This window comes from Amblyraja radiata, chromosome 3, assembly GCF_010909765.2.
Source record: "Amblyraja radiata isolate CabotCenter1 chromosome 3, sAmbRad1.1.pri, whole genome shotgun sequence".
NCBI classification, from domain to species: domain Eukaryota; kingdom Metazoa; phylum Chordata; class Chondrichthyes; order Rajiformes; family Rajidae; genus Amblyraja; species Amblyraja radiata.
In genome coordinates this window covers 61419315-61445894 of record NC_045958.1, presented here as the reverse complement: position 1 = coordinate 61445894, position 26580 = coordinate 61419315, and the positions used below count along the sequence as shown (strand labels likewise).

General features: G+C 44.4%; 1 protein-coding gene across 1 annotated transcript in view; it reads right to left on the bottom strand.

The window, feature by feature from the left end:
- Positions 1-17866, bottom strand: part of kcmf1 (potassium channel modulatory factor 1) — a 114722-nt gene extending 96856 nt beyond the window's left edge. Inside the window, exon 1 of the mRNA XM_033017897.1 lies at positions 17686-17866. Within this exon, the coding sequence (XP_032873788.1) occupies positions 17686-17701 (16 nt within the window). The 5' untranslated portion in view covers positions 17702-17866. The remainder of the gene's footprint in view (positions 1-17685) is intronic.
- Between the last annotated feature and the right edge of the window lie 8714 nt (positions 17867-26580).

Genomic DNA, 26580 nt, shown 5'->3' with positions numbered 1-26580 from the left:
GTACCTGCATGCTTACTTTCAGTGGCTGATGTACAAGCCAGGTCTCGTTGCACCTCCCCATCTCCTAATCTGACACCATTCAGATAATAATCTGCCTTCCTGTTCGTGCCACCAAAGTGCATATCTCACATTTATCCACATTATACTGCATCTGCCCATTCACCCAACCTATCCAAGTCACCCTCATAACATCCTCCCCGAGACTCACACTGCCACCCAGCTTTGTGTCATCCGCAAACCTGGAGACATTACATTTAATTCCTTCGTCTAAATCGTTAATATATATTGTAAATAACTGGGGTCCCAGCACTGAGCCTTGCGGCACCCCACTAGTCACTGCCTGCCATTCTAAAAAGGACCCATTAATTCCTACTCTTTGCTTCCTGTCTGCCAACCAGTTCTCTATCCATGTCAATACCCTACCCCAAATACCATCTATATTACTAAATCTCTGTTCTTGACTGCTTTTGGCCTACTGTGCTGCGATTTCCGAGAGAACGCCGCCACCTACGGCCGTCATTTTTGGCCACCTTGCTCAGAGCCCCCCTCCGTCGCATGTGTGCCGAGGATTTTTCCCGTCAATGAAAAATAACGGAGATATTAATGTTTTTACAAAATTCCCTATTCTCTTTGCTGCCCCTGCTGGAGGGAGGGGGAGGGACTATAAAACCAGGAAGTGGTGTGCCTCAATCAGTCTCTCATCAAGATGGAGCTCTGTCAATTAGTCTCTGTCACTCTGAGCTCTGAATGACACTGAACACATTTCTTCACACCTGTGAGTAAGTACCCTTAATGTGGTTTGAAAATGAAAATATGGATAGTTTGAAATAAAAAAGCACTGCCTGCAAATGGTTGTTTGGGGGGTTTGGGTTGAAGTAAAAAGGCACTCTCTTTCTCTCTCCCCACCTCTCTCTCTCCCTATCCCTCTCTCTCCCCCCTGTCTCTCTTCCTTTCTCTCTCTCTCTCTCCCCTCCTCTCTCCCCATCCCCCTCTCTCCCCATCCCCCCTCTCCTCCCTCTCTCCTCTACCCCCCCCCTCTCCTATCCTCTCTCCCCCCTCTCCTCTCCCCCTCTCCCCTCCTCTCCTCCCCTCTCCTCTCCTCCCCCCCTCCTCTCCCCCTCATCCCCCTCTCCTCTCCCCCCGCCTCTCCTCTCCCCCCCTCCTCCCCCCCTCTCTCCCCTCCTCTCCCCCTCTCTCTCTCTCCCCTCCATCCCTCCCCTAAACCCCCCTCCCCTCCACACACCCTCCCCCCTTCCCTCCACCCTCCCTCCCTGCTCCCCACCTCTCCCCCTCCCCTCAGCACACCCTCTCTCTCCCCCTCTCTCCTCCTGCCCCTCACCCTCTCTCCTCCCCCACCCTCCCTCCCTTAAACCCTCTCTCCTCCACACCCCCTACCCTCTCCCCTCCACCCCCCCCTCCCTGCTCCCCACCTCCCCTCCCCCTCTCTCTCCCCTCCTCCCCTCCATCCTCTCCCCCACCCTCCCTCCCCTAAATCCCCTCCCATCCCCTTACCCTCCCTCCCCCTCCCTGCTCCCCCCTCTCAGCATCCCCTCTCTCTCCCCCTCACTCTCACCCTCTCTCTCTCCTCCCCTCCTCCCCCACCTTTCCCCCGTCACCCACCCTTCCTCTTCTCCTCCTCTCCACCCCCCTCTCCCTCTTGCCCCTCTCTCTGTGTTTCTGTCTCTCTCTCTGTCTCTGCCCCTTCTCTCTCTGCCCTCACTCTCTACCCCCCCCCCCCTCTCTCTAGATGTGACTGCAAGTTGGGGGCTATGCGTCAGTAGATAGTGTGGTTATGGGGTAAAAGGAGCAAATTAATAATATTAATATAATATCAAGGGGGGTAATTAGCGTGAGTGCGGGGGGGGGGGGGGGGGGATAGTTAGTGTGTGTGACACTGCATGCCGCCTCCCCCCCCCCCCACAACCGCACGTTGCATGTTGGTCTAGTATGCTCTAAATTTGCACACTAATCTCTCGCGTGTGACCTTCTCAAAAGCTTTTTGAAAGTCCAGATGCACCACATCCACTAGCTCTCCCTTATCCATTCCACTTGTTACATCCTCAAAAAATTCCAGAAGATTAGTCAAGCATGATTTCCCCTTCATAAATCCATGCTGACTATGACCGATCCTGTCACTGCTTTCCAAATGCGCTGCTATTACATCTTTAATAATTGACTCAAGCATCTTCCCCACTAAGGCTAATTGGTCTATAATTCCACATTTTCTCTCTCCCTCCTTTCTTAAAAGGTGGAGTTACATTAGCTACCGTCCAGTCCACAGGAACCAATCCAGTCTATAGAACATTGGAAAAAGATTAGCAGGTTCCCCACTGAATGGTCCTCCCCATAAGCTAGGGTGCAGTTCTAATCTTCCAACCTACTTCATTCCAGATCTTTTTCTTTCTTAAATCTGCACTCTCTCATTAATTGGAACATTATAATGCTAAAACACTAGATTCTGCACTCTGGTATTTTTCTCTTTGAACTAATTATTGCACTTCTGTATAGCTTGATTATACTTGTCTATACCATGATTTGACTGGATAGCATGCAAACAAAACATTTCACTATCTCTGTGCACGTGACAATAATAATAATAATAAAATGTGACACTGTGCACGTGACAATACAATAGGAGAGAAAAATTGAAATAGGAATAAATATAATCTCGGATCAATCATGTCCTCCATTTATTAACGATAAGCAATTCATGCTAATAATGCTCCCTTCCATTCTTTTGGCCTCGCTATGGGTATCATAAGTACATTGATCAGAAAAATTACAGTTTGAAAATAATACCCAGAATACTTAAAAGAACGGGAATTTGAAATGTACTGCAGAATTGTTAAAAGTACACTCGTTTCACCTGACCACTGGAACAAACTGCAAACATACAGTGCCCTCCATAATGTTTAGGACAAAGATACATCATTTATTTATTTGTCTCTGTATTCCACAATTTGAGATTTTTGTAATTTTAAAAAAACATGTCGTTAAAGTGCACATTGTCATATTTTATTAAAAGGTATTTTTATACATTTTGGTTTTACCATGTAGAAATTACAGCTGTGTTTATACATAGCGCCCCCCCATTTCATGCCACCATAATATTTGGGACACATGTCTACACAGGCGTTTGTAATTGTTCAGGTGTGTTTAATTGTGTCCTTAATGCAGGTATGAGAGAGCTCTCAGCACCTAGTCTTTCCTCCAGTCTTTCCATTACCTTTGGAAACTTTTATTGCTGTTTATCAACATGAGGATCAAAGTTGTGCCTTTGAAAGTCAAATAAGCCATTATGAGACTGAGAAGCAAGAATAAAAGTGTTAGAGACATCAGCCAAACCTTAAGCTTATCAAAATATTTGGAACATCATTAAGAAGAAAGAGAGCACTGGTGAGCTTACTAATAGCAAAGGGACTGGCAGGCCAAGGAAGACCTCCACAGCTGATGACAGAAGAATTCACTCTATAATAAAGGAAAATCCCTAAACACCTGTCCGACAGATCAGAAATGCTCTTCAGGAGTCAGGTGTGAATTTGTCAATGACCACTGTCTGCAGAAGACTTCATGAACAGAAATACAGAGACTACACTGCAAGATGCAAACCACTGGTTAGCTGCAAAAATAGGATGACCAGGTTACAGTTTGCCAAGAAGCACTTAAAAAAGCAACCACAGTTCAAGAAAAAGGTCTAGTGGGCAGATGAGAAGAAAATTAACAAATATCAGAGTACAAAGTATGAAGGAGAGAAGGAACTGCCCAAGATCCAAAGCATACCACCACATCTGTGAAACACGATGGTGGCGGTTTTATGGCCTGGGCATGTATGGCTGCTGAAGGTACTGGCTCACTTATCTTCATTGATGATACAACTGCTGATGGTAGTAGCATAATGAATTCTGAAGTGTATAGACACATCCAATCTGCTCAAGTTCAAACAAATGCCTCAAAACTCATTGGCCGGCGGTTCATTCTACAGCAAGACAATGATCCCAAACATACTGCTAAAGCAACAATGTTTAAGAAAAAACTGCAGTTGCTGGAAAATCGAAGGTAGACAAAAATGCTGGAGAAACTCAGCAGGTGAGGCAGCATCTATGGAGCGAAGGAAATAGGTGACGTTTCGGACACCAAAGGAGCTTTTCAAAGCTAAAAAAATGTCAATTCTTGAGTGGCCAAGTCAATCACCCGATCTGAAGCCAATTGAACATGCCTTTTTATACGCTGAAGAGAAAACTGAAGAAAACCGCAAGAGATGCAACATTTGTCCCTTTACCTCCCCCCTCAACTCCATTCAAGGACCCAAGCAGTCATTCCAGGTACGACAGAGGTTCACCTGCATCTCCTCCAACCTCATCTATTGCATCCGCTACTCTAGATGTCAGCTGATCTACATAGGTGAGACCAAGCGGAGGCTTGGCAATCGTTTCGCCAAACACCTCTGCTCGGTCCGCAATAAATAACCTGACCTCCCTGTGGTTCAGCCCTTCGACTCCCCCTCCCATTCCGTATCCGACCTCTCTGTCCTGGGTCTCCTCCATGGCCAGAGCGAGCAACACCTGAAATTGGAGGAACAGCACCTCATATTCCGCTTGGGGAGTCTGCATCTTGGGGGCATGAACATTGAATTCTCCCAATTTTGTTAGCCCTTGCTGTCTCCTCCCCTTCCTCAGCCCTCAGGCTGTCTCCTCCCATCCCTCAGCCTTCAGGCTCCTCCTTCTCCTTTTTCCTCTCTTCTCCCCGCCCACCCCCCATCAGTCTGAAGAAGGGTTTCGGCCCGAAAAGTTACCTATTTCCTTCGCTCCATAGATGCTGCTGCACCCGCTGAGTTTCTCCAGCATTTTTGTGTCACTTCGATTTTCCAGCATCTGCAGTTCCTTCTTAAACAGAAAACTGAAGGTGACTAGCCCCCAAAACAAGCATAAGCTAAAGATGGCTGCCATACAGGCCTGGCAGAGCATCACCAGAGAAGACACCCAGCAAATGGTAATGTACATGAATTGCAGATTTCAAGCAGTCATTGCATGCAAAGGATATGCAACAAAATACAGGTGCACAACCTTTTATCCGGTGTTCCGGAAACCGAAAAACTCCGAAAACCGGCCATTTTTTTCCAGGATGTCGTCTGCACACCAAAGCTCGCGTTTGGCGCCAAACTTGACCCGAAACGACCCACGGGCAACCCAGGTCTGTACTACTGTAGCGGTTGCCTCCTCCCCGGAAACCGGGGAGACACTTAAACATCTGTAAATCATTGCTTAAATGTTAGTCAGTTAGTTTGGAGGGCTTTTATGTGAAGGGGGAAACTTTAATTCTTAGTCCCCTACCTGGTCGGAGAGGCGGGGAGCGGCCAATGCCTTACCGGGTCGCCGTGCAGTAAGCTCCGGAGCGCTGTGGCCACCGACTCCCAGCTGGGGCTGCGGGTGTCCGGCCGCGGGCGGCGCCGATTGTAGCTCCGACCCCGGCAACTCTACCCCTGGCTGCGCGGCGCTCCAAATCCAGCGCGGCCCGCGGCCGGACATCCGCAGACCCAGCTCCGCTGTGGCCGCCGACATGTTGTGTGTCGGCGGCCACAGCGCTCCGGAGCTTACCGCACGGCGACCCGGTAAGGCATTGCCCGCTCCCCGCTGGTATCCCAGCGCTGCGACGCCGCCGACTCCCAACATCGCGGAGCTGGGGCTGCGGGTGTCGCGCAGCCAGGGGTAGAGTTGCCGGGGTCGGAGCTACAACCGGCGCCGGACGCAGCCCCAGCTCCGCGATGTTGGGAGTCGGCGGCCACAGCGCTCCGGAGCTTACTGCACGGCGACCCGGTAAGGCATTGCCCGCTCCCCGCCTCTCCGACCAGGTAGGGGACTAAGAATTAAAGTTCCCCCTTCACCCCCCCCCCCCCATAAAATCCCTCCAAACTAACTGACTAACATTTATGCAATGATTTACAATGATTCCCCGGTCACCGGGAAGGAGGCAGCCGCTCCAGACTTTTCAAGCCGCCCCGCTACCTACCTAATCTACGCTAAAAATCTTCCATTCAGAAATCCGAAAAATTCCGAAATCCGACAAGTGTCTGGTCCCAAGGCTTTCGGATAAAAGGTTGTGCACCTGTACTAAACATGACTGATTTTATTTACATGACACTGCTCTGTCCCAAACATTATGGTGCCCTGAAATGGGGGGGGGGTGGGACGGACTATGTATAAACACAGCTGTAGTTTCTACACGGTGAAACCAAAGCTTTAACCACATGTGATTTTTTTCTGTTACAAATCTCAAATTGTAAAGTACAGGGGAAAATAAATAAATGATGGGTCTTTGTCCCAAACATTATGGAGGGTACTGTGTGACACAAATAAAGACTAATTTTGAAATTTGATATTTTAGAATATAATAACCAGGGCATCAGAAATAAGCATATCTTCCTTGCTGAATGACAACATGGGGATGATCTAAACAATTATTTTATTGTGCATCTTATAACAATGACAGGGCATGCATTTATTTATAATAATTACCTAAACATTAGCAGTTTGAGTATGTTTTAGACTTTTTGGACATTAGACTTTAGAGATACACCATGGAAACACGACCTTTGGCCCAGCGAGTCCACTCCATCCCCATCCCCAGCTCTCTCAACACTCCTCTCAATCCAATGATAATAGGTAGTGCTGCTGCCTGAGAACTACAGTAACCCAGATTCGACTCTGCTCTCAGGTGCTGTGTGAATTCTCTGGAACTACGTGGGTTTGCTTCAGGTTTCCTTCCATATCAAACAACATGTTGATTTGTAGGCTACAGTATACGATCCCTGGTGTAGTTAGGTGGCCAGAGTTCACAGCAAATTGATGAGCACGTGAAAAAGAATAGGAGAAGGTACAAGTGAGGGGAATGGGATTAATATTTTGCTCCAAGAGCAAATATACATTCAATGAAATGAAAGCCTTTTATATTGAAAAAATATTAACAAAATTATATCAAAAACTGAGTCAAGAATAAGAAGGAGGCATGGGGCTGGTATAGGCAGCGGGGATCAAGTGCTTCCCTGGAGGAGTTTCGGGAACTGAGGAACATGCTAAAAAGGAATTCAGCAGGGCAAACAGGGGACAGGCCATAATTCTGGCAGATAATATTAAGGATAATCCCAAGAGATTTTATAAATACATTAAGGAGAAAAGGGTAACTAGAGAGAGAATGGAGCACTTCAGGAATCATAGTGGCTAACTCTTGTGTGGAGCTACAAGAGATGGGCAAAGTCCTCAATGAGTATTTCTTCTCTGTTTTTACCAGGGAGAAAGACATGAAGATGGGATTATTTAGGGCAATCAATAGAAGTGTCTTGAGGGCAGTCAGTATTACGGTTGAGGAGGTGCTGAAGGACCAAAATTGCATGAAGGTAGATACATTTCCTGGGCCTGATCAGATATATGCGAGGACACTGTTGGAAGCTAGAGAGGAAATTGCAGGTGCCCTGGTTGGGATTTATGAGTCTTCATTAAATAGGAGTGAGGTGCCCGAAGACTGGAGGATGGCAAATGTTGTGCCTCAATTTAAGAAGAGTTGCAGGAAAAAGTCTGGGAACTACAGGCAGTGAGTCTAACATCTGTAGTCAGAAAGTTACTGGAGAGAATTCTGAGGGATAAGATATACATGCGTTTAGAGGCACTGGGGGTGAATAAGGATCGTCAGCAAGGTTTCATATGTGGGAGATTGTGTCCCACTAATCTGATTTGAGTTTTTTTGAAGATGTGATCAAAAACATTGATGATAGCAGGCCTGCATATGCTGTATATATGGATTTCAGCAAGGCATTTGACAAGATTCGGCATGGTAGGCTGTTCTGGAATGTTAGATCGCATGGGATCCAAGGAGAGCTAGCCGACTAGAGCTAGCAGCCAATGTTCAGTGGGATCCTGTTGGTAGACAAAAAAGCTGGAGAAAATCAGCGGGTGAGTCAGCATCTATGGAGCGAAGGAATAGGCGACGTTTTGGGTCGACATCCTTCTTCAGACTGATGTCGGGGGGGGGGGGGGGGGGGGAAGAAAGGAAGAGGCTGAGACAGTAGGCTGTGGGAGAACTGGGAATGGGAGGGGAAGGAGGGAGAAAGCAAGGACTACCTGAAATTGGAAAAACCAATGTTCATACCGCTGAGGTGTAAACTACCGAAGTAAAAATATGAGGTGCTGTTCCTCCAATTTGCAGTGGGCCTCACTCTGGCCATGGAGGAGGCCTAGGTCAGAAAGGTCAGATTCGGAATGGGAGGGGGAGTTGAAGTGCTGAGCCACAGGGAGATCAGGTTGGTTATTGCGAACTGAGTGGAGGTGTTGTGCGAAGCGATTGCCAAGGCTCCACTTGGTCTCACCGAGGTTGATCATACGCTAAATAATCCAACTAGATTTTTGTTCGTAATTGGAAAAAAATAATAGAAATTGCATTCATTGCAAAGTGTAAAAAGAGTTGAGATACTGGATTGTAATTTTGCTGCATGTCATTGTGGTATATATCATGTCTTGATTGGTGATTATATTTAGTTTGTGACTTTATTTGAAGCAGAAATAATATGTGAATGCTTCATTGAGCATAATTCCGACTGATAACTACGCACTTCATCCGAGCATATTATCGCACGCGTCATGCAAGCCGTCTTAAATGACCCCCTAAACTCTCATTTGGCAACCTAAAAAGGCATCAGAGAAAAAAAAAGTGAGGGCCCTGGTGTGTCCATCTTCATAAGTTTGAAGATTGTTTTGAATAGGATGAAGGCCTTGTGGGGAAAAGTCCTAAATTGGAGTAAGCTAAACTCCAGCTTTATTAGGCAGGAACTCAGGAGGGTACACTGTAACAATTGTTACCGGGTAAATCTACATCAAACATGTGGAAGCTGTTTAAAGACCAGTTGATTGGAGTTCAGAACAGCATGTTCCAGTGAGTAGGAGGGATTAAGATGGTAAAGATTGTAAATTTGGTCAAACAGAAAAGGAAGTGCATTCAAACTTTAAGAGGATGGAATAAGACAGAGCCTTTGAGAAATATAAAGAAAGGTGGAAAAACTCAATCAGGTAATTAGTCAAAAGGGACCACCACATAGCTTTGGTGAGTCAAATTAAAGAAAATCCCTGAATTTTTTACACCTATATTAAAAACAAGAATAACCAGGGAGAAGATAGGACTGCTCAAGGAAGAAGAGAATTTGTGCATGGAGCCTGGGGATGTAAGAGAGGTACTAAACAAGTACTTTGCATCTGTTTTCACCAAGGAGAAGGACATGGAGGACAGTGACATCAGTGTGGAGAATACAAATATGCAAGGGCAGCTTGAGATTAAGGAGGTGGTGTTGGGGCTGTTGAAGAACATTAAGGTGGACAGATCTCCAGGACCTGGTGGAATTTATCCTAGGTTATTGAGAGAAGCAAGATAAGAGATTGCTGGAGCTTTATGTCATAAATGATAGGAGCAGAAATAGGCCATTTGGTCTATCAAGTCTGCTCCGTCATTCAATCATGGCTGGTCTAGCTCTCTCTCCCAACCCCATAATCCCTGACACCGTATTAATCAAAAATCTATCTATCTCTGCCTTAAAAATATCCATTGACTTGGCCTCCACAGCCTTCAGTGGCAAATAATTCCACATTCACCACCCTCTGACTAAAGAAATTCCACCTCATCTCCTTCCTAAAGAAACGTCTGTTAATTCTGAGGCTATGACCTCGAGCCCTAGACTCTCCCACTAGTGGAAACATCCTCTCCACATCCACTCTATCCAAGTCTTTCACTGTTAGGTAAGTTTCAATGAGGACCCTCCATTATCCTTCTAAACTTCTAGTGCCCAGTGCTGGCAAACGCTCATCATTAATTCCTGGGATCTTTCTTGTAAACCTCCTCTGGACACTCACCAGAGCCAGCACATCCTTCCTCCGATATGGGGCCCAAAATTGTTCACAATACTCCAAGTACGGCCTGACCAGCTCCTTATAGAGCCTCAGCATTACATCCCTGTTTTTTATATTCTAGCCTTCTTGAAATAAATACAGGCTTTGTGTTTGCCTTCCTTACTACTAATTCGACTTGCAAATTAATTTTTTGGGAATCCTGAACCAGCACTCCCAAGTCCCTTTGCGCCTCTAATTTCTGGATTCTCATCCCATTTAGACACTAGTCTACGCCTTTATTCCTACTACCAAAATGCATGACTCCACACTTTGCTACACTATATTCCATCTGCCACTTCTCCGCCCACTCTCCCAACCTGTCCAAGTCATTCTGCAGAGTCCCTGCTTTCTCAAATACCTGCCCTCCACCTATTTTTGTATCATCTGCAAACCTGGCCACAAAGCCTTCAATCCTCTCATCCAAACCATGCTGACTTCGGCCTATTTTATCATGAACTTTTAAGTACTCCATAACCTCATCATTTATAATGGACTCTAAAATCTTACCAACCACTGGTCAGATTAACCAGCCTATAGTTTCCACTATTCTGCTTTGTTCCCTTCTTGTACGTGGGTAATATTGGCAATTTTCCAATCATCTGGAACCACTCCTGACTCTAGTGATTCTTGAAATATCACTATTAATGCCTCCACAATCTCTGAAGGCTACTTTCAGAACCTTAGGGTGCAGTCAATCCGGTCCAGTTGACTTATCCACCTTCAACCCTTTCAGCTTCACAAGCACCTTCTCCTCAGTAATAGCCACTTGACTAACTTCCACCCTCTCACTCACTTGAATTTCAGGCACATTGCTGGTGTCTTCCACAGTGAAGACTGATACAAAAAAGTTATTCAATTCTTCTTCCATTTCTTTATTCCCAATTATCACCTCTCCTGCATCACTTTCCAGTGGCCCAACATCCACCCATGCCTCTTTCTTACTCTTTATATATCTGAAGCCTTAATGAAGATCTGTCAGTCTTATCCAGCTACAGGCAAGGCCCCGGAGGACCAGAGTGTTGCTGAAGTTGTTCCTTGATTTAAATTTAATGACAGCATTTAATTAGATCATATCATTATGGATCTGTAAGTTTCAGAAGATTTTGTTGAGCAAAAAATATCAAATATTGAAAATTGCAAATAAACAATTCTAAGCAAAATGTTAGCACAAATTTCCATTACCTTTTGTATGAAGCATCCTGATGTCACCTACTCGATATAGCAATTAATTATAAAACGTGAATGGAAGAATGCCTCTATTACATAAAATATATTCCCTAGATCTCCTCATTTATAGAAACTGACTAGACTAAGTGGGACCCGTTGGGTCCCAGTCACACGGGAGGACTGGTCCCTCACCGCAACCCATTCCCCAACGCAATATTCCACCACTCATCCGATCCCCCAATACAACCCGTTCCCTCAACACAATATAGGGGGGGTTGTGGGGGGAGGGGGGGCTGTGGGGGGAGTGGGGGCTGTGGGGGGAGGGGGGCTTGTGGGGGGAAGGGGTGTGGGCGGGTTGTGGGGGGAAGGGGTGTGGGCGGGTTGTGGGGGGAGGGGGTGTGCAGACGTGGGGGGTGTTTGGGGGAGGGGGTTGTGTGGGGGGGGGCTTGTGTGGGCAGGGGGGGAGAGAGAGCTTGGGGAAAAGACGGGGGTTGTGGGGATATCACGGGGGGAGGGGAGAGGGGGGCAGGAGCCAGCGAGGGGGACCAGAGGGGACAGGGCTGGAGCTGGCAGTACGTTGGGGACTCACAGCGGGCGCTGGGCGCTCTCCTCCGTCGGGATCAGATTCTCCGCCTTCCATTTGGTGACATCTCCCGCGCCGGGGTCGGGCCGGTTCCGGTCACTCCGAAAACTGTGTCCAGTTGGAAACTTCTGCCGGCCATCCTCAGCTCCCGTAAAGACACGTTGACGCAGGAAGGGGCGGACCGTCCCGCGGAGTGACAGGAGAAAAGACCAATCCACTCGGCGCTGACTGGCAGGAGAGGAGATCGATCTGCGCATGCGCGTTTTTAAGATTTTTAAACCTCGCTAACTTTTACAATAGACCGAACGACTTGGTGCACTCGCAGCACAGGAGAACGGTGAGTGAGCTGGCAAAAATCGTAGCCCTATTTTTGCGCAAATAGAAAGATCGCGCAAACTGGAAGAGCACAAGATCAGAATTTTAGTTATGATAGTATAAGAGACCAAATTTAAAAACGAACAATGACAAAGTACAAAAGATGTTCTGAAGGATGGGATATTATGAAGTATTAAAATATTTCAGAAACGGTTTGAATTCTTACTAGCTTGCTTGATTTGTTGCAAAAATATATTTGGTATTAATTTGTTTTTTGTGAACATAAAAAACTGCGAACATAATTATCCAGATCATCCTACCATAATTCACGAATGCTTTACATTTTCATCATTCACATTGGACAAGCATCTACTTAACCTTCATGATTGGCTCGGATCCCTCTATAGTATAAATTAAATTTAGAAGAACAATAACCCTCTAACCGTATTGCTTCACATTGAGATAAAGTGAATCATATTTTGAAAATTTTCATAACCAACCAAAATACATTCATGTGGTTGGATTAGAAGGTTATAGCCATGATATTAAATCCCAGACTGTGATTACTCATAACATGTTAATCACATTTATATTATTGAAGGTTGCTTAAAAACAAACCTTGCAATGTCATTTATTTGAAATTATTAACATTTAAATAGATTGAGAAGTATATTAAATAGATACATTGTTAAATTATCTTGTATTTTACTGGCATCAATTTGATGCAGCTGAATTTTCATTACAGATGCTCCCCATTTACAATGCTTCGACTTACGATATTTCAACTTTACGATGGTGCAAATGCTCATCAACGGCAGTGGGCCGCAGGTCACTTCCGGTCACGTGAGCGCATTGTATTAAGTGCCTTTTTAACGTGATATTTTTGATTTATGATGGGTTTATTGGAACGTAACTCCATCGTAAGTCGAGGAGCAGCTGTACATGGATGATTGTTAAAAATATATAGGTATGGTGATTTTCAATTTTTAGTAAATAATAGGACTATATCACAATCACATCGGTAGAGTGTAAAATTAAACCACTGACATCAAATTGTATTTATCTAGCAACTTTAACATGTAAAAATTACCACAATACCCAAGATAACATCATGGTTGCTTGATTTTTAAGTGCTACTTAAAGAAAAAGGGAGAGTGGAAGAGACAGTATCTTAAGACGCAGTACCTTAAGACGTGGGTTGGCGGCACGACCGACGTCGCAGCGGCCTCTGCAGTCCATCTGTCTTTTTTATTTTTTATTTTATTGTCCTGTTGAGGGTACTGTTTGTGGTGGGTTTTTGACTGTGTATGTGTGGGGGGCGGGGGGGGCGGTGGGGGAAACTTTTAGATCTCTTCCCTGTATGGGGACCCGACCTTTTCCCTGTCGGGTCTCCGTTGCCGTTGGGGCCCAGCACCGTGGAGCGACCTCCAACCGGAACGACGTGGGGGCTCAAGCCACGGAGCTGCGGACCTACCATTGTGGAGCTGGCCGGCTTCGGGGCGTGGAGAGCTGCGGTGGCGCGCTGCTGCGACCCGACTCCGGTGGATGATGACACCGGGAGCTCGCGGGTCCCCGGTGGGAGACTGCTTTGCGGGGCACCGGCTACGGCGACTTCTCCCGCTCAAATTGCGGGGTTGAGAGTGACCCGGAGCAGGGCTTTACATCGCCCGGCGTGGCTTTAAATGGCCGCGGACTTGCTAGCGCCCGCTGGGGGCTCCGACATCAGGACCCAGAGCAGAGCCTTACATCGCCCGGCACGGCTTTGAGTGGCCGTGGGACTTGCTAGCGCCCGCCGGGGGTTTTGACTTTGACTTCTGGAGAGGAATGGAGAGCAGGGGAGAGACAAGACTTTGCCTTCCATCACAGTGAGGAGGAGATTCACTGTGATGGATGTTTGTGTAAATTGTGTTGATGTGTGTCTTGGTTCTTTTCTTGAATGACTGAAGAAACCAAATTTTGTTTGAGCTTCATGTGAGGTTCAAATGACAAATAAACGGTATTGTATTGTATTGTATTGTATAGACAACTTAGATTTTGTCAATTACAGGACAGTGAACACAGATTAAATGCAGGAGAGTAAACCTAAAGGAACAAAGATAATAGAAGATTGCAGAAGGTTATAGACATGAGGATGAACAAAGTTATGAAAGAATCGAAATGCAACAATGAGCATTTAAATTTGAGGCATTGCTGGAGTATGAAACATTAATTCACCAAGCATAGAAAATTTAAGTGAACAATAGTTAGCATCAGATAGAAAACAGATAGCAGAGATTTGTGTGACCGCAGATTTAACAAACACATGACCAAAGTCAGGAGAAAAAGTCAGTAATAAAGTTGAGAAAAAACTAAATCATGAATGAATAGCCTGTGACGGATAGATGATACTACAGAGATGAAAGTAGGCATCCTACTGTTGGGAGTACAGTTCAAGGTCAGAAAGGGCATACAATCCAGGGGATCAGTATAAGACATTGGCTGGTAAGAGAACAAATTAAGTATCTACCTAACAGAGTACATAGCACCAACCAAAGACAATAGCTTCAGTTTTACTAATTATCAACCTAAAGAAGCCTAAAAAATAGCACGACAAAACAAATTTAATTGAAGGTTATGCGGTCAGACTTACACAGCACAGAAACCTGCTCCTTGGCCCAACCATGTGAACCCTTTTGCCCATCTATACATCTTATACCTTTCTATGCCTTGCCTATTTAAGTGCCTTTCTAAATGTCCCTTAAACACCGTGATCGTATCAGACTCCATCATCTACTCTGACAGTAAGTTTGAGATTTCACACACTGTATTTTTACTTTCTCCTCGAATCTCCCTTAAAGCTCTCACCTCAAACCTATGCTCTCACATTTGTGATACCTTGAACATGTGAAAAAGATTCTGACCATCTACCCTTTCTAGACAACTTATAATTGTATATACTCTCTCAGGTCGTCCCCAAGCTTCCCCTTGTTCCCCATATTCCTTATGACCTTATGATCACAAGTATGACATCTATAACTCCTGCAAACAAATAAGAATTTTTAAAAATCAAGACTCTGCTACCTGCCAAGGAAGGTAAATACACAGAGCAAAGAGTACATGGAACACTGTGTTTTAAGTTAAGTCAAGTCAGCAGAGTTTGGATTAACTCAAGTTTGAAGAAAGTAGAATACGTGGGATGCCAATCAGGAATACTTTAGAATAGTCTAGAGTATCCACTTAACTTTCTTGTTTGACGTTGATCATTTATTAGAGTCATAGAGTGTGGAAACAGGCCCTTCGGCCCAACTTGCCCACACCGGCCAACATGTCCCAGCTACTCTGAACCCTTTCAAGCTTGACAATATCTTTCCTGTAACATGGTGCACAGAACTGAACATAATACTCTAAATGCGGTCTCACCAACGTCTTATACAACTGCAACATGATCCTCCCAACTTCTATACTTATTTATTGTTAATAACTGTATCCCTCCCACAAAGTCCTTAGAAACTTTAGAAAAGTTTGCAGGTTGCACTTCATTATGCATTTCATTAAACCATATTGAATAAATATTCAGACCTACACAATTCGAACCACCTTATAGAAATGAAGTCCACTTTTTGCCAATCAAATTACTCCTTAAATGCGATAGTGTGTACAAATTCAGTTATAAACAAGAATTCAAAAGGTGTTAAAATGCAAATGACATAAGTGATTTTAATCAAATTTCAATCTACTGATAAAAGAGCTAATAACTTATTAGTTCTAAATGATATTACACGTCTATAAACTATTAAAGAAAACATTAGTCTTTGAAAACATGATTTTGAAGAGAACAAATGTCACTGGCAGTGTATTAACAATATCCACTGGCATCATTATCAGCACAGATTAAACGAATATCTAAAAAGTGTCTTAAACGTTTAGTAATGATTACAGATAAAAACAATCACACCAAGACAGTCTATCGTTTGTACAGTTGAGAAAATAAGTGTAAATTGTAACTTATTTTCAAATCAGATTTCATGCAAAAATCCTAATATACAAACAAATAGCAATGACTGACCAAGATTAATACTGAATACGATTGTTGGTGGCTCTTGTCTTCAATATTAATCTGTTTGTATACTTTTTTACTTTTAATGCAAGGCCAGGCCATGTATCTGTATGCATATTAGTGACAACACTAGATAGCAATAAATAAATGGGCATCTTTGAGTGATTAAATGTTTTAATGTTTCTCAAAATATCATTAATGCATCTGTTTCACTACTTTTATATATTTGGAAAAGAGTGTGATCATATTTATCTGTCCTATCTCTTGTTTTCCTTCATCAACTTAACTTGCAGTGTTGCATGCAGATAGTTTAAAATTAATTTAAAAAATCAATTCTCAATTCTCTTTCATTTGTTATAAACCTTGTTTTTAATTGTCATGATTTATCATTTACAGGCTTCTCTCTCTGTCCTATCCTTCCATAATTTTAAACATGTCATATTTCTTCATTAGCTTTATTATTGTAGCAAATATATAACATTATACACAGATTTTTTAACCATTTTCCTGAATATGGTAAAAGCTTTGTTAAAATGACTACTAAGTTTCTTTTTGGCCATTTCCTTAAAGAAATAGATTTAAACACTGCTCGTCAAAATGATAAATCAACACTTTTATCTTGTGATAGCTGATTTCCGAAAGTATTGATAAAATCTGGGCGAAGGGTGAGTGAAAAATTAACACATTCATTGCTACCTCCAAAAAGCACAAAACTCCTTGTAAATGTTTATAAATATATAGCTTTAAAGTTTTACCACAAATGATTTAACTAAAAACTTTAATAATTCCGACTCTTGCCATATTTTTCAATTCCACACAGGTCGGGAAAGTTGTCACTATAATAGAACCTTTAACGTGCAAATCAGATTGGAAATGCTGGTTACAATTATAGTAAACTAATGTGCACGGGTTGGAAAAGTAAAAACAGAACATGTAGAAAGAACACAATTTAAGACATATTCTTCAAATCAGATTCCCAAAAAGGAATGAGCAAGTGTCATCCTAATGTTATTCAACCGACAACAAATCCAAATCTGTTTAAACTCCTGTAACACTTTTAACAGTTTAACAAACTTTAATAAGCTGTAATAGTTTAATAAACTGCCGCCATGTCAGCCTCCTCTCAGGTGATTATCCGTCACCCCCACCGGGAAAGGGAGGACTTCACTTAATAATAATGACTTTCAGGCCTTGTATTAATAGGGATGCAGTTCTAATCGAAGCGGGTTTCCCAAGGCCTACAGATCAGAGGCACTGAACAGGCAATTTGCTTCCCATCCCGGTGACGAGCTGTCAGTTCAGCCAGTCTCCGAGACGAAAGGTAACACCAGGCTCCAAGGGTAGGCCCGCAGCCTGCCTCAGGCCGCAGGAAGGGCCGGCCACCTTGATGACAGTGCAATCATACGGAGCCGGGAGGGAGGGAGAATCAGACGAGGTTGGTGGGGGCGGGCAATGAACGATACCCGGGATCAGTGAGAACATTACTAGGCCGCAAACCAGATCAACACTCGCCCCGACAACACAACAACTGAGGAGCTCCGCCTCGCCCAATCCCGGATTCGCTCTCCGCCTCAGAAGCCAGGCCTAGCGGTTATGGCGGCTCCCCGATCTCACCCACGGAGAGAGGCCGAGGGCAACAGAGGGCCTAGAGTCTCACTCACCTTCATGTCGGGACATCCTACACACACGATTACAGCGGCCCCGCGGGCTCCCACGCAGCGTCTCAACACCGGGCTCGGACAACAACAACTACCGTGCCAAACGGTCATGAAGCTGGTCGTGGCCGTGGCGCTGCTGGGGTGGATGGTTGGGGGGGGGGGGGGAGGAAGAGGAGAAGAAGGAGGAGGAGGAGGAGGAGGAGGAGGAGGAGAAGAAGGAGGAGCCGCCGCTGCCGCCGCTCCTGTTGCTCAGCCTGCGCTCTCTCTCACTCGCTCGCTCGGTACGATTTTTTCCCCTCACACTCTGAGCGCGCGAGCCGCGTAGACTGTGAGTGACGTCGGCCTCCCAACGAGGACGCAAAAACGGGCGCCACCGCTCGCGCCCGGCCGACTCTGCGCGCGCGCTCCCCGCGTCATCGTGCGCGACCTTCGCGCACTCTCGTCCAAGCTCATTGGCTGATGCGTGGCGACGTCACCCGACGGCCGAGATCTTTGGATGAAATGGGGAGCGCGCAGCCTCAGTTCTCTCAGTGCCGGCTGCGGCCCGGGCAGCAGTGAGGTGGGGGTGCAGTGCTCTGCTCCCTGGTGGCCAAAGATCTTTGCTGGTGGCGGCAGCCTGGGCAGCAGTGAGGTGGGGGTACAGTGCTCTGCTCCCTGGTGGTGGTGATGGCGGCCTGGGCAGCAGTGAGGGGGGGGATGCAGCGCTCTGCTCCCTGGTGATGGTGACGGCAGCCTGGGCAGTGAGGTGGGGGTGCGACGGCCTGGGCAGCGAGGTGGGGGTGACCTGGGCAATGAGTTGGGGGTGTAGCTCGGGAGGGCAGTAAGTTTGGGGGGGCAGCGCTCTGCTCCCTGGTGGTGGTGACGGCGGCCTGGGCAGTGAGGTGGGAGTGCAGCGCTGTGCTTGGAGTGCAGCGCAGCACTCAGATCCCAGTGCTCAGCTCTCAGTGCTGGGCAGCGAAGTGGGAGCTTGGCGCTCAGCTCTCTGCTGGACATCATCTGAAACATGTTGGTGTCCCAGGAGAATGGAGTATAAGTGAGCTTCGTATTGCTTTTGTTGCAGCAAGGTACGTGAGGGTTTTGTTTCCCCACCGATGGGAAGGTGGCAAAATTAAAGCACTTGTTAATTAAACTGTTTTCTTTGTTAGCTATGACCACTGACGCCAAAACCCAGGTTATTGCATTTTATTCTTGTCAGTCTTTTAGCTTTGTCAATCAGTTTCAAGGCGCCAACTTTCGGCTTCGAATATGGAAGGTGTATCAGAATAGAAATCAGTCACTTATTCTATTGGATAGGTACAAGCTGTATGTAGGAGCAGTCCAGATAGTCCTACTCCCCTACTACTAACCTGAAGAATGGTCTCGACCCGAAACGTCACCTATTCCTTCGCTCCATAGATGCTGCCTCACCTGAGTTTCTCCAGCATTTTTGTCTACCTTCGATTTTTCCAGCATCTGCAGTTCCTTCTTAAACATTCCCACATATCACTTGATCTTTGGTATATTGCTATCATTCTGCCTCTACCCCCCCCCCCCCCCCCCCCCAACACACACACACACGGTCTTGACTCCTTTGGCAATGGGGCAATGGGAACAGTTTTTAAATATGATTAGACAATAGGTGCCATTCGGCCCTTCGAGCCAGCACCACCATTCATTTTGATCATGGCTGATCATCCCCAATCAGTACTCCGTTCCTGCCTTCTCCCCATATCCCCTGACCGCTATTTTTAAGAGCCTATCTAGCTCTCCCTTGAAAGTATCCAGAGAACCTGCCTCCACTGCCCTCTGAGGCAGAGAATTCCACATACTCACATTCTGTGAGAAAAAGTGTTTCCTCATTTCCGTTTTAATTGGCTTACTCCTTATTCTTAAACTGTGGCCCCTGGTTCTGGACTCTCCCAACATTGTGTTTCCTGCCTCTAGTGTGTCCATACCCTTAACAATCTTGTGTCTCAATGAGATATCCTCTCATCCTTCTAAACTCCAGAGTGTACAAGCCCAGCTGCTCCATTCTCTGAGTATATGACAGTCCCGCTAACCCGGGAATTAACCTTGTAAACCTACGCTGCCCTCCCTCAATAACAAGAATGTCCTTCCTAACTGCACACAATGCTCCAGGTGTGGTCTCACTGGGGCTCTGTACAACTGCAGAAGGACCTCTTTGCTCCAATATTCGATTCATCTTGTTATAAAGGCCAACATGCCATTCTCTTTCTTCACTGCCTGCTGTACCTGCATGCTTACTTTCATAGACTGATGAGCAAGGACCCCCAGATCCCGTTGTACTTTCCCTTTTCTCAACATGACGCCATTTAGATAGTAATCTGCCTTCCTGGTTTTGCGACTAGAGTGGATAACCTCACATTTATCCGCTTTAAACTTCCTGCCGTGCATCTGCCCACTCCCCCAACCTGTCCAAGTCACCCTGCATTCTCATAGCATCCTGGGTTCACACTGCCACGCAGCTTTGTGTCATCTGCAAATTTGCTAATGTTACTTTGAATCCCTTCATCGGGTCAACGGGGCGTGATGCACGGAGCAGCTCAATCTTCCTGGAGGGCATGGCAGCCTCCGGCATACACTGTTAACACACGAAACATGTACTTTCCTACCTGTTTAAAAATTGTTGTGGGTGACTGAGCGCTCTGAACCAAATGCTCTGGTATCTTTGCTCTGAACCCAAGCACCAAGGTGTAAGTGGCCGAAGGAGTGAGTCCCTGGAGACAGTCCCCACTCTCCCCCCCCCGGGGTCAGCGCTGTCCGGCCACGGCCGCCCTCTGCCCCATCTCCACAGTGTGGTCCCTCCGCCCACCCAGAGTGCACTGGCACCCCGACCACCCCCCAGAGTGCACTGGCACTCCGACCACCCCGACATTACTATGGCTGTACTGTCAGCCATAGTAAGTGTTTACCTGACATTCACCGCTTGTACTCCAGATGGTGTTGCGAGGCAGCAGTACGGGTCATGGGTCGTGACCTCGACTGTCGTGTACCCTCCCTATACCTATGTCAGATCTTTCCGCAGCCTCCCCTGTCTATCCATATAACTAAAGTTACTCTTATGTGAATCATTGTGTGCACCTAAAGGGGTATTTTCAAAAGTGTACTGTCCAAGACTGAATGCAATATTTCAGCCGTGATCAAACCAGTCTTTTATAAAAGTTCATAAGTGGAACAAGGTGGCAGAGGAGGTTGGGAAGAGTGATGAGAGAAGCAAATGGAATTTCTCTTGTAACTTGAGAAAGCATAAAGTCAAATGGGTGGATAAAGGATAGAAGTGAAAAGTAGATAATGCCGTGAGGTAAGGAGAATAATTGTGAGGCCAGAGGAAGGGGTGTTGGTGGAAGGGGAGGGTGGGGAATGGGTGTGCATTCAAGTGGGGCACAAGGGAGGGGGAAAAAAGGAAGGTGGAGTGTTATATCTATCTTTGTCTTTAATATACTCAGTGACTGAATCTACAATCCTCTTGGGTAGAACATTCTAAGGACTTCCTTCCCCTGGTGAAGACATTTTTCCTCTGCTGACCTTGTTCTTTGAAACACTGATCCCGTGGCTTCAGACACCACAGCAAGGTGAAACGTCAACTCCATATTTACCATGTCTAATCCTTAAGGGTTTTTTATGTTTCAATGAGATGGTATCACTATCTTCTAAATTCAGGAGTCTCCTTAACATACCCTCATTTGACAATTCTATAATTTCAGCAATCAGTTGGAACTTTTTCTGCAATTTTTCCATTGGAAATATTCTTCCTTGAGTAGAGAAGCAAGACCTGTACAGCTTCTGGGGAAACAAGGGTTGAACAAATGTACCCACAATCACCTCGGTCTATGAATGTAAAAGAACTCTTCCTGACTTTTTTTATAACTTAGGTCATTAAAGATTAGTCATTCTCATGATCTGGAAATAATGTAACTAAGGATTGTTAAATGTATTAATTGCCTATTTACCACCTTTATACCACAAATAGATTAATTTAACTTGTTGAATAGCTGGAAGCTACTATGCTGGGAGCATATTAGTTGCCCTGCCTAATGGGGAGGGGGCGGCGAGGTGGATGGGGGAAGTGTTGAGAGAAATCTGATTTGTATTTGGTTGTAAGTCCTTGTGATACTGTGTTTACAAGCTGAAATTGACAAGACCACGAGGTTTTACACTGCCTGGGACAAGGCAATAAACAAATTTAAGATTAAATAAATAATCTGTAAAATAGAGTAGTTGGCAAAACTTTGCTTTCTCATGGTGTGCTTCTACATCGATCCATAGAAGTTGTGCTTCTACTTCAACTATCGGTGGGCGGCACGACTCGCGTCGCAGTGGCCTCTGCAGTCCGTCTGTCTTGTTATTTTTTGTCCCGTTTTAATGTTATAGTTATTTATTTTTTTGAGTGTGTGTGTGTGTGTGTGTCTCTCTGTGTGTCTGTCTCTGTGTGTCTGGTCGTGGCGCCCTCCTGCGACCCGACCAGCCCGCGGGTCCCTGCTGGGAGACCGCTTTTCGCCGCTTCCGCAACGGCGACTTCTCCCGCCCGAGCCGCGGGGTCGAGGGGTGCCTGGAGCAGGGCCTGACATCGCCCGGCGTTGCTTCAACGGCTGCGGGACTTTGCTTGCGCCCGCCGGGGGCTCTAACAACAAGACCCGGAGCGCGGCCTTGCATCGCCCGGCGTGGCTTTAATAGCCACGGGACAATTGCCATCGCCCGCCGGGGGCTTTGACTCTGACATCGGGAGGGGAATGGGGAGTTCAGGGGAGACATAAGTTTTTTTGCCTTCCATCACAGCGAGGAGATGCGCTGTGATGGATGTCTGTGTAAATTGTGTTGTGTCTTGGGTCTTTTTTTCTTGTGTGTATGACTGCAGAAACAACATTTCATTTGAGCCTCTATGAGGTTCAAGTGACAAATAAATTGTATTGTATTGTAAACTATTGTTGCTCTTTTTCTGGTTTTAGATGGGCTCCTGAGGTGAAATCAACTTCTGATTATTTCACCAACACATTTTAAATCTGGATTTTTCTTTGTAATTTTATAATGTCAAGAGAGGTACATTGTCGGTCTACATTGATTTCCGTTTCTCTGTAATTTTACAAGCTTGGATATGTGGCTGTTTATTCCTTCATCTATGTGTATTTTCTCTCTTGAATTCCTTTGCAAGTTTCTAACCATGTCATTAATTCACTTTAATTCCATGTGATTCAACTTTTAACTATTTCTTCTGTGATACTTTATCAAATGCTTTCAAAATTCCATTAGTAAGATTTGTATGCATTCCCCTGTCCAATGCTTTAGTCTGCCACAGATTGCACCTGATCTAATTCCGGACATAACAGGAATAGAGTAAGCCTGGACTTTGCCTTCTACTCCACCATCCTTTGCATTCAAGGAACCCATTCTTCACATTTTCTTCCTCTTCAAAATAAGATTCCAGCACCCTTTATCCCTTACAGTAATTATAGAACCACAACTCCCTAGTCTATGTCGTGGCACTGTAATTTCCTGAAAAGGATTATTAAAGGAATAATCTAATCTAATCTAATCTATTCTCTCCCCTTCAACCACTCCAGTTCTTGTATCAGTTTACAAAGCAAATGCAGGAAATGTCACACTATCCACGATCCAGCCCTTCCAGGTGATGCAGTGTGTCACTTGCAGCTCTTCCACCATTATTTTCCATAGTTTCTAGACTTTTTATCCTTTTTAGAATTCCTTAAGTCTCGTGTGAAGATTTTTCTAAATCAAACCAGACTTTAGTGCCAATTCCATTTTCACCATTAAGAATTTTCACCAACCAGCTACTGTGAAGATAGAATTTATTTGTGAATAAGTCAACTATGAACAAACTCTGAAAAGAGTCACAGGAGACCCGACTGCAAGAGACTGCAGGTGCTATAATCTGACACACAAACAAACTGCTGGAGGAACTCAGTGGGTTAAGCAGCTATGAGGGAGGGGTGGGGGGAGAGAAAGGAATTGTCAACATTTTGCTTCGGGATCCTGCATCAGGGCTCTATCAAATATTCTGTTGGAATAAACTATATATATATATAGTATATGCATAAAGTTGTAGCTCTATGACATGTGGCAGGGAAAGAAAGTGAATTATGGCAATTGCTATTTCTGCCTTTCTAATCGTTTATAGGTTTTGTTTTCATTTAGGATTTTGGAAGAAGTAGCTTCAAAAGAGACAAATTTAAGAATGACTTTCAACCGGAGGAAGAAGATCTATTTTGAAATTCTATTAGTGAAGTAGAATATTAAAATACAATAAACGAAAGAATGTAGTGTTATTAGTAAGAGTACATGGTGACACCTCTGTGACTGAAGCGTGGAAAATGTGATTGGTTCAGGAGTTGTATAGTAGTGGGGAAGATGCTTTTCTTAAAGTTGGATATCTTGGTTCTTTTTCACATTTATTGTGGATAAACTTGTAAGTGATTTCAAACAAGACTAATGCACAGTGCCTGTGAGTGCAGACCATATAGTTACAGGTGAGATGATTGAAGTAATGTGATCTACCATTAAGTATTAGTAATTCAAATTATTGTGGACTGCTCAAAATATGGCTCTAGATATTTTTTCACAATAACAATACAGGGAAAATGTTATCTTGCTTACTTTCTCTGTCGCACCTTCGATGTGTGCCCAATGAATGTTGCTGCAATTTAACACTTACAGGACTGGTCCCAGTGTGTTAATCCATGTGTGAAGAACATGCTGTTCTCCCAGTATATAAAAAAAACAAATAAGAGAAAAACATGAATCAAGATTAATGTAATCGGCTTTCACCCACAAAAGAAACTATGGCAACTGCGATTGTTTCAAAATTATTTGTGCATTATTTTAACACCACAGCCTACAATGGCCACACTGCCTTTCCATGCCACTTCATGTGGATGGTGTTGCTGAAACTGGCAGGGATGTTCGTTCAACTTGAGGCTTTTCCTTAAAATCATGATATTAATATGCGTTTGCTGCCTTTCACTTACAAAAAGTAACAATCATTGCATAAATTATACAGCAACACTTAGCATTTATATAGCAGCTAATAACAGATGGAGAGTTGTTTTACAACAGAGAAGATGCAAGAGAATTTACAGCCTAAATTCTGTGGCTTTGTTATAGCTTTTAATAGAAAAAACAAATTATTTCCGTGTTCAGCATTTAACGGTAATTGTGACAACATCCCCAAATTCGAAATGCTCAAGTGTTCCTTATCAGTGATGGAAGAGACTTGCCTCTCTGTTTCTATTTACTACCATCTTGTTGAAATCAGCTAGACAAATATAACAATTGCATCATGACTAGGTATTCATTTGGGTGCATGATATAGCTAGTGCAGTCTAGCTTTCAGTTGACATTTTCTGGGAAATCGATTTCCTCATTTATGATTTTACTCCGTGCATGTCATATGTCAGTACTGCTATGTATTGTAGGTATGCATTTGTTTGTGTTTTTTTTTACTGTATTTGGTTGTTGTAAATCTTTATTAAAATGCTGACCCTGATTTGACAATGAAATAGCAAATATCTACATAAGTGAAAAATTATAGGGATGCTCAGTGGGTCATGTGGCATCTGTGGAGAGAAATAGTGTTAATATTCCTATTTTCAGTGGACTGGAAAAATGTGGCATTAAGTTGCAGAAAAGGGGAGAATAAAAATAAGTTCAGTGAGATGGAGACCAAGAGAAGACGAAACACTGATAATATTCTCACCTGGGAGTCTGAAGATCAAGAGTTAAATTTCATGCAAAATTTGATAACAAAATCAACTTTGGCCCTAGGAGCATGCTCTCTATCATAAGAGTATCATCTTTCAAGTAATATTGAAGAAAAGTTCTCTGGCAGATGTAAACAACCCTTGGTCTTTTTCAAAGTAAGTACGGAATTGCCTGTCTCCCATTTTAATATTTATATCATCAGTAAAACTAAATAAAGGAGTTATTTGCTAGATGTTACTGTCTCTTATTTTCTGTTGTGATTTCTATTAACACAGTAACTAAATTAAAAATCTTTCAAAACATTTCACATTGGTAGTGAGAAGCTTTAAATAGTGAATAGTGCCCGATAATTGTAAATCCTTTTTGGAAAAAGAGCTTGAGGATGTCTAAGTTGTGTTCTATAATTACACGAATTGACTTTTATTGGTAGGTTTCATCTTACAATTTTCTCCACTATGGCATACAAGGCAGGACATTAATCAATTGTTTGACCAGTGTCAAACAAGCCTTCGTCGTGGCCCGACTGCAATGTTTCCAAACCTGCTAGAAAGGAAGGGGACGATCAACCAGCAGATGGCAGTGTGGAATTGTTGATTTAAAAATGCTGTAATCTGTTCTTAGAGCAGTCTTCATAAGGGAGTAAGCAGCCAACATTATGCCATTCCATGAGAACTGGGAAAATATAACCAACTTTATTTGATAGAGGCAGGGTTGGGAATATGGATGATTGGAATATCTGAGCGATCCAATTTGGGTGGGGAGTGGCTCCACAAGTTGGCCTGTCGGTCCCTGACCCATGGCAGATACTTCCTGCCAATTACATCACAGGATCCTGTGATAGTAACAGGAGGGGACAGATGCTGTGGTGGGAGCAGTGTTGAGGTGGCAGCAGAGGATCTGAGAGAAACCACCTTCTGTACTCGTGCTATTTGAGATTAGACGATGGAATAATCAAGGGTCTGGGAAGTATGGTCCAGATAATGAGGACCTGATAATAAGGTCCAGTCTATTTGCTCTTTGCATTATCTATATCGTAGCATTCGTACCTCATGACCTGTCATTTCTCATTTTAACTATTCCTGTACTGCATTTTCTCTTTACAGATCACTGCCCATTTTCTATGTTTCCTCCCTTTCACTTTTTCTACTGTCACATGTTCAATTCTCCCCTCTTTTCTCTGAATAT